This window comes from Ostrinia furnacalis, unplaced genomic scaffold, assembly GCF_004193835.3.
Source record: "Ostrinia furnacalis isolate ACB-3 unplaced genomic scaffold, ASM419383v2 OfSCF5588, whole genome shotgun sequence".
Lineage (NCBI taxonomy): Eukaryota > Metazoa > Arthropoda > Insecta > Lepidoptera > Crambidae > Ostrinia > Ostrinia furnacalis.
Window position 1 is genome coordinate 120,162 of NW_021135827.1, and position 13,756 is coordinate 133,917.

Consider the following 13,756-nt stretch of genomic DNA (forward strand, 5'->3'; position numbering starts at 1 on the left):
CCAGGGATGTTATAGATATCCGTAACCTTAACCGAAACTTTCGGATATCCGAAATAAAAAACTATCCGTAACCGTAACCGGTATATATTATCCCTATATCCGTAACCGTATTCATAACCGAAACTACAAATCCATAACATCCCTATTCTGCACCAACAGATATCAGTTCCACGAGATATGTGCCTCTCCCACTGCCACTTAAAAACGATTCTGCGGGGTGTTGGTGATTTTGGTTTTCTTGCGGATTTTTTAATTTTTCCTTTGTGACGCGCCCCGCGACGCATCGACNAAACCAAGAACATTAATGTGATTTTGTAGGTTAATTCTACATATTTCTATTAGGTAGGTGGTACATTACTTAGGTAGGTACTGTTCTCTAATCATATTTTTTGGTATTTTAATTCTAATGTCATTATTTATTACTCCAGCCTTTAGCACACATTATTTATTTACAAAGACCGTAAAACTGAGCTATAAAACTCCTGCTCTAAAAGCGTCCTAAAATCCTCGCACACTAAACACAAAATGGTACAAAATCGAAATCGTTCCAGAGTTTTAAACTAATGCCTGTTCCCGTAAGCCATTTAGTTAAAACTAGCAAATCCTGAAACTTTTCCCCACTTAGACAACGCATTTAGAGCTACATAAAAAACCTGGTGAAACTTTAGTGAGGCCCTTTAATAGAGGTTGCTACTAAAAACGTCCCACATGAGCCCGCCCCTACTTTTACAAGCTTAAAACATAGTTAGGCTGACAATCTACTGGATCTATAATTTATTATGTAAGTGAACTAAAAACTGTTTAATGTGGCTTTGGTTTACTTTAGGATTATGGTTAAAAAAGTCGATGCTAGATTAAAAATTCTAAGAGCCAAAAGGTCCTTTGGTTGTTAAGGATTTATGAATAAAATGTTCTAGTTATTATAAGTAGCCCGACGAAAGAATGTTCCAGGGCTATCAAGGCAGTCGATTTTTTTAAGGTTAAAATTAGTTTGAGATAGAATAGAGGCTTATCATTGGTTAATTTTTTGGCATATCTTGGCCACCATTCATAAGTAAAAGAAGGCCCTGTTATGTAAGTATTTCATAATCATGTCTCTCGCATTCCATTTCAATTTATCGCACACGATATTTCAAGCATCGCTTCATAACTGTGCCGTTAAAACCGCCCCCTAACTTTAAGTTATGACGTCAGCAAAAACATGTCGTGTGCATTATATTAATGGACATTTAATGTCCCCCCCAATTCTGATTATGTTACCGTCAACGTGTCCTCGGGGCGCCATTATGGTTGTACGCCGTAATTGAGTTTGTGTATATGAACTATGCGGGATTGACTGCACTAGAATAGACAATTTAATGGTGATTAGAGGTATTTTATGAAATGAATACACTTTTTAGAGCTTTTTTATTCGAGTCGTCGTTGAAAGGGGAATTAAGAGTTATTTTTTTGAGGATTCCGTCTACTGGGACCGCGGGCCCAGTCGCTGGATCCATAAAAATTAAATATTTTTCTTCCATATTTCAAGCCAAAATCAGTAAAGTAATAAAATTAATGAGTGGTCCCAGTCGCCGGAAGAAAATTATTTAAATTTTACGGATCCGGCAATTGGGACCGCGGTCCTAGTTAATTGCGGTCCCAGTCAGCGGAAACCTCATTTTTTATGAGCGTGTATATTTCGCCATTATTATGGTTTTTATTAACCTTGTTTAAGGATCTTCATTACTAATGAATGACTACAGAAAATAATCTACGATTACCAATCCGAATCTAGATACCTTTGAGTTGATGATATGAACTAGAAAAGATCTTATCAAAATGTATATCACACGTACGCATAATATAAAAGTTCGACAGAACAGCTCATGCATATTATATTCTACGTTAATGTTTACTCAACGATGTCTCGCGGATACCGAATATTGAGTTCTTAATAACATATCCCGTGTTTTATGTTACAGAAATGTAATAAAGGGAAAGGGAAAAGATTTTGTAAAATATTTGATGGTTATACAGGGTGACTGGAACTGAATCCGCCATAGCTAATACGCGTATAGAGGAGGTCATTTGCTAATTATTGAACCTTACTTTCTATAGTTTATGAGATAAATGACAATTTTTATACTTTTTTCAGATTTTTCCGAAATTTTACCTAAAAACTGCTTAATTTTTTTATTTGATACTAATTTCGAATAAGCCTTTAGTTAAATAAAATAAATTTCAGATCCAGATAATGATTGAATAACTAGCCACGAGCCGCCAAAGTTCAACAAAAGTACAAACCACGATAAAAAAATTAAAGTTCGAATTCGATTTAAAAAAAAGCTAATTGTTGGCGACAGATCTGGTAACACCGGTGCTAGGCTGTGGTCTATGGACTGCAGCCTAGCAACGGTGTTAGCCATCTTGTTTTTGGATAAAATTCTGTTGCTTTGCCTTTTGTGCTTTTTATGTGATCTGAATACAGTTTCGTATTTTAAGCTGAGCATTTTCCATTTATGTAGCTAACATTCTGTACCGCAGCCTAGCAACGGTGTTAGCCATCTTGTTTTTTTGGATAAAAATTCTGTTGCTTTTTTTTTGTGCTTTTTATGTGATCTGAATACAGTTTCGTATTTTAAGCTGAGCATTTTCCATTTATGTAGCTAACATTCTGTAATTTATGTATGCGAGTCATTTCTACTAGTATCTTAATATGTAAGTCTAGAAATTAGCACGTCACTACCTTGTTTAATATACCACGCAATCTTGTATACCCATTCTTATAAGATACACCATACAAGAATGCATGGTAAATTCAGTGAACTGCTCCTGAATCGAATGTACCTACTACTACTATTTCTATTTATTTATATTAACCGGCAGACAGTGGTGACTGAGTTTGTTGCGGCGCTTCTTCTCAGCACTTGCCAAATGTTGGTCTCGAAGCGCTGGTAGGGTAAAAAGAATATGAGACATGTAGAGGCTCCTTAAGAGCAAAATGACGATTTGTAAGAACTATTTATTAGTCCAAACAAATAAAGAAATTTTGACTTTGACTTTGTTTGAAACTTTCAGTTTCAGTTTCATTCATAAGAATCATTAGAAAGTTGCAGTTTCGTTGCAGTTGCGTTTCACCGTCTGTTCTGGGCCTTAATTTATTAATTTATTTTAATTAAACAGGCTTATACCTTATTACGTAATTAAATAGTTAGGTAACAACAAACAATAACAACATCTTAAAGACTAAAGAGAACACTGTTCACAAAAGGATTGGCAAGTTGACAATATTTTATACCAAGGGTCCGCAAAAATGTCACGATGAGGGTAGTCATCCAGGAGTGCATCGAGGGCGGTGTGCATTCGGCAGAGTGGGGACTCAGCGTGCGCTACCGTGCGGCTTGGTGGCCGGGCGAACAGCTTGTGCCGACGACAGGCGCGATGCCTGGTGTAATTATTGGGCACGAATAAACACGATAATTGTTCTAGGAGCTCGGGACATTGAGTATGGCCACGCAGTATTTTTAATGCCGTGATCATCTGGTCTTTTTGACGCCTAACCTCCAATGAGCACATGCCCAGCATACCAAGTAAAAACTTCGTAGGATATAAAAATGGATAATATCCAAAAGTTCTCTTAATATCGTAAAAAGGCCTTCTGAACCTTCTCTAGCATTAGCTTGAGAGTTAATGTACGATGGCCGTTGGGGCAGGAAAGTTCTCGAGTGGCGACCACGGGCTGGAAGACGTAGCGTGGGCAGGCCTCCTACTAGGTGGACCGACGATCTGGTAAAGGTCGCGGGAAGAGCCTGGATGTGGACAGCGCAGGACCGTTCATTGTGGAAAACCTTGGGGGAGGCCTTTGTCCAGCAGTGGACGTCATTTGGCTGAAACGAAAATGTACTGACCGAGCAGCAGTAGCGGCACTTGTACTCGAGGAAGTCGGCGCCGTGCTTGGGGCAGGTGCGCGCGCCGGCGACGTCGCTGCACGCGCCACACACCAGCTCCGACGGCTCCCACCAGCCGCTCGTCTCCGCCTCGCAGCGCGCCAGCCCGCCGAAGTATGCCTGAATAAACATACAACAACATTCTATCAATATATCTAATCAGTCTTTAGGGGGTTCGCCTTCGAACATAGGCCTCCTCTTCAACCCTCTACCGACTTCTGTCCCTAGCCACTCGCAATTCGCATCCACTTCACTCCAGCCTGATGCCGGATGTCGTCTGTCCACCGTTTAGGCGGTCTTCCCCTGCCGCGGGTGTTGTTGCGGGGTCCCCACTCCTGGCCCAGGGATCTTGGTTCATCCATGCAAAGTGCCAATAACAACAACATTCGATCTCCATAAAAATATACATAACACCAATACACTAACCCGCCGAAATACGCCTACGCACAAGGATACAACCAACACTCAATAAAGCCTCATACAAAAATAATAGATACAACACGGTGAACAGTGTCATATAAATTTTACTACCACTGGCATTTCCAGTCCATCTAAGTGAAGATAGGCCCGTAGGGAGAGAAAAGGAGAGAGTGGGTGGATAGAAATATAGCGAGGGCGGAATGAGGATAGATAGAAAGAGAGTGAGCAACAGATAGGATAAGAATGAAGAGGAAATAGGGAAAGTGAAAGATTGGAGATAGAGATATGGCGATAGGGTAAGAGGAATCGAGACAAATTGAGAGTGAGAGAGACAGTATAAGTAGGTATTCATATCTTCATTGTATTGCTTGTTACGATATTGTCCTGTTTTGTATACCTAACTAGCTTTTCGCCCGCAGCTTCACCCGCGTGCAATTTTGTATGTCACAGAAAAGCTTTATCGCGCGGCTATAAACCTCACGGAGCCCGAGACCTTTCCAACGAATGCAAAACCGTAGAAATCGGTTCGTGCGTTCTGGAGTAATAGCGTCAGGAAGGAAAACCCGACTTATTTTTATATAGTAGATAAAATAAATAAATAAGAGAGAGGGAAAGAGAGGGCGAATGAGAGAGAACTATCGGAGCAACTCACCCGCTCGCACTTATGGCACACGTAGTAGGCGTAGCGCTCCATAGCGTATTCAGCGGGGTCCAGAACGGGCCGGCCTCGCGCCGCACCCGGCACGGCCGCGCCCTCGTACTCCAGCCGCATCAGCGCCTTGCGCCGCACCTCGTCCTGCAGCCGCCGGATCGGGTCCAGCAGGTCTTCGAGGGTCCAGTGGTCCATGTCCTCCTGTGGGAACAAACAAGGTATGTTCATTATTATTATTGCTACCATGTACACACGACAGCACATCAGGTTACCCATTTTTTGTTGCAAACTCGCCCCTATTACAACTGTACAAGAACCCATAGTGGTTACGTTGACGTGCCTGTCTGTACCTTAATTTTGAGTTTCCGATATTTCGGCACTGTTGCAAGCGCCATGGTCACGGAGTAAACTAAGTAAACTTGCGGGTGAGATTTTATGGTTAGTAATAATAATTGATAGTGACCATGAAAGTTTAAAACAAGAAGGTAGGTATGTTGTAGGTATTTCAAACATATTACACAGACACTATGACATACGTTACTCTGAGACCATTTGACATCGACGTGACTCAGACACCACTACGCTACTCTCTCTGACAAGAGCGTACGTTTGTCGAAATTCAGTTCAACTTGACAGCAGTAATGCAAATCAATAAATTCATTCTTCTTACTCATAAAAAGCATGGTGACTTTTAATAAGGGCCGCGATTTTAGCTTCGTAGGTACCAAATATAATACCGAATTGTTTTACCTTGCAGATGGGGCATTGTGCGAAAGAGAATGTGATTCGCGGACCAATCCATTTGCTGTTCAGGACCTTCTTGCAGCAGTGCAGATGGAACACGTGCCCGCATTTCAGCTGTTAAACAGAAAGAACGAGTTATTTAAGTTTTACACGATTTTATAAATATTTTGTTAAGATTAGTGGATTCCTAAGTATCAACCAACCGCTTCTTTTCTGAACTAACGCATGGACATGTTATTTAAGAAACTAACTGAAATTTTCGCCATTGTAAAAAAGAAGTTTTATATCATAAAGACCAATGAAGTAAGTGACGTTTGCTAACTCATTCGAATGGCAAATTTTTAAGGTTTTAATGAAGTCATTTTAGAGCAAGGCTGCTCAAATCCAGGAAACGTAAGTGGCATGTAGTTAAAGACTGAATCCACCGTTTGGCCTGACTCTTCAAAAGATTGACGTGTCTTATTTTAGAGCAATGCTTCGGATTTTATTGGTCAACAGTTTCGATTAGATTCGATGCTAGGGTTGAACACCATTGAAAGAAAGAAAGAATCATTTATTGTAATGGATATCACAAAAGACAAAACAGGTAAATAAAAAAAAAACAAACAAGTCAGAGGAACACTTATCACATTTGTAAAGCAATAAAGGATTTTTGTTTATTTATTTAAAAAACATACATGGAGGGTTAGTAGTAGTTTCGCACGATTTTCCTTCGCACGAATGTGCGAAACATCCCCTTTCAATAATTCGTGCGAAGGAAAATCGTGCGAAACTACTACTAATCCTAAAAAGAAAGTAAAGTGAGCAGTGCCACCCTGTCGCATAGCGATGCCAATCGCAATGAGACCCCACTCAGCATATGCCGAGGCCCACAGTGAGGAAGGCCACGACGCTAGTTTTCAGTTTTCCCCATGCCGAGTGGGAGTCACGGACGCTAACCTATACTTCATAAAATATACATTGCGAGTGAGTGCTATGGCTAAAGCCTGGTCCGTGAGCACGTAGAATTTTGTCCAATGACCCTAAGCTACGCATCCTTATCGCTCGCGCGTAATTAAATTGCTGTCGCGACTGTGCGACGGGCGCCCGCAGTGAGTGTGCGAGCGCGACAGCAACATATTTACGCGCGAGCGATAAGGATGGGTAGCTTGGGGTCATGGGACAAAATTCTACGTGCTCACGGACCAGGCCTTAGTGCATACCTGTATGGCGGGCGCGGCCTGCAGCGGCTCGGTGAAGCAGATCATGCACATGTCGTCGGCGTCCTGGCGCAGCGGCGCGTTCTCGGTGCAGCGGCCGGCGCCGCAGCCCGCCAGGCACGGCAGGCACAGCGGCTCGCAGCGCACGCCGCCGCACATGTGACCGCAGTTTAACACGCGGTTGCACGCCTCGCGCCCGTGCTCCTGCGGGACAGGTCGTATCAGGCTTTTGTGTATCAGTGGACGTCTTTCGCAGGGCAGGGCATATAGTACGCAGAACTGACGGCCGATGGGGCAGCAAGTTTCTGGAATGGAGGCCGCGTACCGGAAAACGCAACGTTGGACGTCCATTTACAAGGTGGACCGACGACATCGTAGAGGTAGCAGGGAAGCGCTGGACGCAGGCCGCTACCAATCGATCAACGTGGAAAGCATTGGGGAAGGCCTATATTCAGCAGTGGACGTCCTGTGGCTGAAATGATGATGATGATGATGATGATGGACGTCTTTCGACTGAAACGAACGAACGATCGAACTATGGGCACATGCTCAGGGCCCCACGACCGAGGGGACCCCCATCTGCTCAAAAGACCTTTTTCCAAATGATAAGGGTTGATCTTGATGACCCCTTTGATCCTTAAGTGCTCAGGGCCCCTAGTAGGTTAAAGACGGCCCTAGGATGTATGGTACAGCAAAGGGAATCTTAGCCTTCGAATAGACTGGTTTAGAATTGGACAAAAATCGGAAAGACACGGCAGGTACAGCAGCTAGCAGCGCACGCCGCCGCACATGTGCCCGCAGTTTAACACGCGGTTGCACGCCTCGCGACCGTGCTCCTGCGGGACAGGTTGTATGAGGCCCCTCTTTCCCACTGGCCACTTTGGGCACGTGGCAGTGGGCGGGGCACATAACTCGTAGAGCGATGGCCGCTGGGGCAGAACAATTTTCGAGTGGCGACCACGAGCCAGAAGTAGTGTGGGCAGGCCTCCCACTAGGTGGACCGACCGAGATCATTTATCGTTTCACCCTGTATAGGGCGGCCAGTAATGTGTAGTGACGTACCTGGCACTGCTGATCAGCGCAAACTTTCCCAATAGCCAGCAAGCCAGTGTTGCCGCGAGCGCCGCAGAAGCGGCACGTGCCCGCGTAGCTGAGTTCGTCGCCATCAACCGCGTCCATGCGGAACTCTGTCTAACTTCATCGGCTTTCGAGATTATCTATAGGGCGGCCAGCAAGCCAGTGCTGCGACGAGCTCCGCAGAAGTGACAGGTGCCCGCGTAGCAAAGCTCGTCGTGGGCGACATCTAGGAGTAGTGACGTACCTGGCACTGCTGATCAGCGCACACGTTCCCAATAGCCAGCAAGCCAGTGCTGCCACGAGCTCCATAGAAGCGACAGGTGCCCGCGTAGCCAAGTTCGTTACCCTCGGCCGCGTCCATGCCGCGGAATTCTGACTCAACCTCATCAGCTTAAGAGAGTATAAGTAATGAGTAGTGAAGTACCTGGCACTGCTGATCAGCGCATACATTCCCAATAGCCAGCAAGCCAGTGCTGCCACGAGCGCCGCAGAAGCGACAAGTGCCCGCGTAGCCGAGTTCGTCGCCTTCAGCCGCGTCCATGCCGCGGAACTCTGCCAGCGCCTTCAGCGTGCGCCGGTCAACCAGCAGCAGTAGCCAGAACAGTTTCGCGCGTCCGCAGCCCTCATGGATGTCCACACGGATAGCACTCTCCTCCTCTTTGCAGATCTACAAATAAAATTGTGGTTTAGAACACTAGCTGCGATATTTTCTGACTTTTTTTTATTGTTATGTTCGTCCTGCTGAAGGAGACCTCCTCTTTGCAGATGTACTATCGGCCACAGTGTTAACTATCAATTTTCGTTTTTGCTCTCGCTCTCATCAAATGGTGATCCTTTGCGATAGAATGAGACGACATGACCGGGAATAGGTAGTTAACACTGTGGCCGATAGTAAGTAAAATATGAATTGAGTTTGTATATGATCTGAACGAAGACCCATAACCCCGCGGATGACATGCCGTAAACAAGTTGACCACTAATGCACCGTGGTTCGTGAGCTTGTATCGACGTGATACAATAACGTTACGACTCTGATTAGTGTGCGTTGCAGTAGGAAGTTTCATAGGCAGAATACTGAAAGTCTCGAGTCGATACGGAGACAATCCCTTTCCGAGTTTTTATGTGTGATCCTTAACCATTACATTCTTGCGTCACACAGTAGATGGGACCTGCAACTGCTATACGGGCCTATTCCCACCTCTCGTTCCCACCACTGCAACTCTTGTGTATCCAGGATCTACAGTTTGACCGCCATAAAAACCCAACCAATGAAGGTAAAGTTTGTCCCGGGGGAAAGTTAAACTGTCATTGGACCCGCAACGAAATTAATCAGAAGAACATAAGAGGAGTTCGAAATTAAGGTTCGACTTCCCTCCATTGCAAAGCGGATGACAGGTGACAAACAAAGGTTTAAAACCTTTAAGAAAAGATTATGCACCACGGACAATAAATATCAATTAAGGGGGCAACTGCTAGTGTACTTGCCTGGCGTTGATGCGTGCGAGCGGCGCGGTTGAGATGCAGGAAGCGGTCGCACTCGCCGCACAGCGGGCCGCATGTGCGGCACTCCACCACCGCTACGGTGGCGCCGTCGTCGTGGTTCGAGCAGAACGGCCGGGCCTCCGGCTCGCGACGCGACTCGCGACCTTCTGTGCCGTTGATCCTGCAAGTAAGTGTTTAATGAAGCAAAGTCAAAGAACTTATCAGTCAGACCATACAAGTTACAAAGCTGCTTAACCTTTAAAGTCAGACGGCATACATTAATGCCATAACAATTGATTATCTATTGTGTCTAGATTCGCGGGCCTTGAAGGATTAATCAAACCGCATGAGGCTGCTCTACATCAGTGAAGGCGAACAGAGTAGTAAATAGTCTTTGCACGGAATTGGAAGGGCAGAAGACGTGTTGTAAAGTACACTGAGTACTAAAAATCACTCAAGAAGAAAGGTCAACATTATGTTGTAGATAGTGCACCACGTTCTTTATACTACCCACTTCGTCAACTTCTGTCAAATGACGCCTTATTAATGCCTGGTCTACACCGCACAAAGTCACGTTAGTCCTAAATAATTCAAGCAAAATTTTGCGTCAGTTTCTAAACAGCACAAAATGATTCCAAGATCTACCACCTTAACCAGTAGGTAATAAGTGTGAATATTGCGAAGCAATAGTATTAGAGCGCTTTTGTCGCGCTACAGTGGCGCGACTTGTATCTATACATACTAATGTAGCGCAACTGCGGCGCTTCAGTCTAGCGGTGGCAGTATACGCCGCGTAATCCCGTGCCATCAGTTGTACCTACTTGGTGTAATTCTGTTTCATATTTTTTATCACCTTTATTCCACCCCAAGTTCAACGCGTATCTGTAGCGCGACTGTGAAGCGCGGCTGTCGCTAGCAACGGCATCGCGATTTAGCCGCGCTACAGCCCCCGAAGTGTGAAGAGATTCACTGTGCAGCGCGACAAAAACGTCTATATGTGAAAGCGCTCTTAGTACCACAGAATAATAATAATTGCTACGTACAGAAGTTTTACTTCGCGAAGGTATTTAAAAAAATGTATGCTCAATGTCATTAACAATATGGTGTAATTTAGCTTGTCTCAAAAGTCAAGCAAGTTTGTCAGAAGTTTTGTTGATAAACGTCAGTGATCGGTACTGCGCCGAAGCTATAGGGCTGACTTCGGTAAAATGATGTGACGTGAGGTGCCAATCTGCACAAAATGGCGGAGGAAATACACGATTTAGCATGAATTATCATGAATAATATTAACTACTTATTTACCTCTCAGTGTCTTGAGGCAACTTAAAAAAGTACATTCTGTGTTTTTATTATTATTTAGGCAGTTAAATACAGCACAGTATTTAACTCACCATTTTCTTTATTTTCTTCCATCATACACAAGAATACGCGTGCGTGAGTCAATGTTCGCTCGTATGTGAGGCCTTGTCGAATAGTACTCTTGTAGGGGGCAATCGTGCGTGTTTTGTTTTCGATGTAAACTCGCGGAGATGAACAGGCCTGTTAGTACTCACAGGTCGATGTGCGGCTGCTCGCACACGCAGAGCGCGGCGAGAGCCATCCACATGGCGGGCGAGGACACGCAGCGCGCCGGCCGCCGCTCGCTCTCGGCGATCTGCGCGATCGCGCCCACGTAGTTGGCAAGCGCGGTGCGCGTCTCCTGGCCCCAGTCGGCTGATATTTTGTCCTGCAGCAACAAATAAAATGTATGGTGGTGTGGCGACATCGACGATACGCCACTACAAACTGTGTACCAACAGATGGCGCTGTCACTACTACACTATGGCACACTCCGCCGCTCATACAAACCTGCATCGCGGTGACGGAGTTTTATATCCTGCCAAGTATACAGTGTGTCCGGGCTTGTAGTGATCAAACTTTAAGGGCAAATTCTAGGGACAATTTTATCGATAAAAATACTTCAAATTTGGGGCCTGACCCATTTCTCGAAAAATTACATCGATTTAAGTTTTTAATTTTTAGTTTACACCTCTTCTTTAAAAAACAAGTGAAAGCGTGGGTAGCTTAACATTAGTAGGCAAATATTTTATATCATGCGATAGCCAATAAAATTATCTATTAGTAGAAGAAGAAAACAGACACAAATTTCATACATTTTATGGGAGTAAGAATGGATTTAATTAGAAAAATACATTACTTTTTTCACTTCTTTTTCAGTTATTTTCCAACACAAGAAAAACCAGGTCGTTAAGGTATGTTTTATTTGCATTGTATTTTTAGTATTTGAGCTATTCTACAAAACGAATGTAAATTTATAAGTCTACGTCTATTAGTTTTGACGTAATTATTGAACAAAGATACCCCTTCCCAGCGGTTTCCATAGTAATCGGAATAGGTTGTGTGATTCTTTCAGGCAGTGCATTTTCGCATGTCGCGTGCGACATGTATTGAAGTATTTTTATCGATAAAATTGTTCATAGATTACGCCTTTAAAGTTTGATCACTACATGCCCGGACACACTGTATATAGACAAACCAAGATGGTGTAAATCGGACCTTGGTCCCCGAGCACAACACCCGCTCGGAAGGAAGCACTAACACCTTAGCTTCCTTAGTGTGGTTGAGCATCATATTCCACAGTGTCATCGTCACTCACATCACAGTGAGTGAGACCTCCATAGTCAATGTTAAACGAGCGGGTCTCACTCGATTGGAAGCTTCTGGTTAAGTAGCTAAACGTGTCCGGACAAAAAACAATCCCTTTCTATTATCAGGCGAGTAGCACTCCCCACCGCGCGTTCTCACTCGCTCGCTCACCGCCTAAACGAGCCCGAACAGGGCAGTTTAGTCGAGTTTAAACAAAAAAAATCACTAATCTTATTACTTTGGAAACTGTACTCGAACAAAGTGCGAACGGTTTTACGGTAAAAAGTATGCGCAGCAAAATGTGGCGAAACCTGTTCCATACGCAGGGCGAGAGGCGGGCGCACACTGCGGGCGTGTCTTAGCGTGCATTAATAGGCCGGCGTCGGACTACGTACGAATAACACTTTTAGTTTTTCTTCAAAGTGACAGGTAAAAAGATCGAGAAAATCTAGAACGTTCCAACATACCTCGGCCATATCAGCCAGCAGCTTGGCGACCAGGTGCGCGTGCTTCTTGGAGGTCTCTCCGCGCAGGAACCAGGTGGAGGGCGGCGTGGACGCGACGCTGGAGCCCATGGTGACCGTGGCCGGGCTGGACCCACTGGCGCCCTTCACCTTCATCTGCACCGTGATGGCTTTGCCGAGGTAGCTCAGCAGGTAGTCCAGTAACGTCACGCTGCGAAAAAAGGCAGAAACATCGAATATGCGGTAGCCACTGATGGATCATACAGAAATGTTTATCCAAGCTGATTGGATTTTTTATCGGTACAGCTCCAATCAGTAACGGCGTAATGGGTGGTCTGCCCCGGTTGCCAACATCAGGTCAGGTCGCGCAGATTAGTACCCACTGGCGCATCTGGGACACGACAAGGACGGCGCGGGCGTATCTGATATGTCATGATACGGGGTATCATATAGCTCATGACTTAGTTACTTACTGACATCCATCTGTCGATAACCCAAAAATCCTGGGGGGCACGAGACCATTCGGAGGTGCCCTAACCCCCGCTATATGTATACCTAACTTACTTATGTATCACCCCGGACCAACCTATGCTACGCCGCCACTGGCTCCAATTTGTAAATAACTTCTACTAAATGGAAGTAGGCAAGTAAAACAACCATACATAGATGGTAAATTAGTGTTGTGATCGTCTGAATTAAAAACTTACCGAGTGCTCAAATCATTTCCATAGTTGATGGCCACAAGCGCTTTCTGTGGCTTGATTTCTGATATCATTCTTCGGAGTAATGAAATAACCTGAAACCAAAATTGTTATGTAACACAATCTTACTTATTCAAGAAAATACAGACAGACCTTTATCTACAGTAAAGTAAAATGAAAAGCCGAATTACAAAACGTATAATTTTTATCATCACATTGTGCTTGTTCATTTGAGCGGGGTGAAATGAGGAGGGAGGGGGAATGCTTACCTGCCGTTGCACGCGCTCACTGCCAGTGTGCAGCAGCGCTAGCAGGTCCGCCAACAGTTCCGTGCGCTGGGCCAGGTGCGCGCACCCCACAGCACTACCGCTTAGAGCCAACAGCTGGAAACGAACACTTTCGTCACACGCAATAAGACCCAAGGTTGCAGGTACTGGCAAATTGA

General features: G+C 44.7%; 1 protein-coding gene across 1 annotated transcript in view; it reads right to left on the bottom strand.

The window, feature by feature from the left end:
- LOC114361334 (E3 ubiquitin-protein ligase highwire-like) overlaps nt 1-13,756 on the bottom strand; it is a 58,441-nt gene that overhangs the window by 4,685 nt on the left and 40,000 nt on the right. Inside the window, exons 29-38 of the mRNA XM_028316330.1 lie at nt 13,581-13,694; nt 13,318-13,406; nt 12,614-12,821; nt 11,054-11,226; nt 9,504-9,681; nt 8,443-8,685; nt 6,945-7,145; nt 5,749-5,856; nt 4,999-5,199; nt 3,888-4,046 (exon numbers count right to left, since the gene is read on the bottom strand). Of these exons, the coding sequence (XP_028172131.1) occupies nt 3,888-4,046; nt 4,999-5,199; nt 5,749-5,856; nt 6,945-7,145; nt 8,443-8,685; nt 9,504-9,681; nt 11,054-11,226; nt 12,614-12,821; nt 13,318-13,406; nt 13,581-13,694 (1,674 nt within the window). The remainder of the gene's footprint in view (nt 1-3,887; nt 4,047-4,998; nt 5,200-5,748; nt 5,857-6,944; nt 7,146-8,442; nt 8,686-9,503; nt 9,682-11,053; nt 11,227-12,613; nt 12,822-13,317; nt 13,407-13,580; nt 13,695-13,756) is intronic.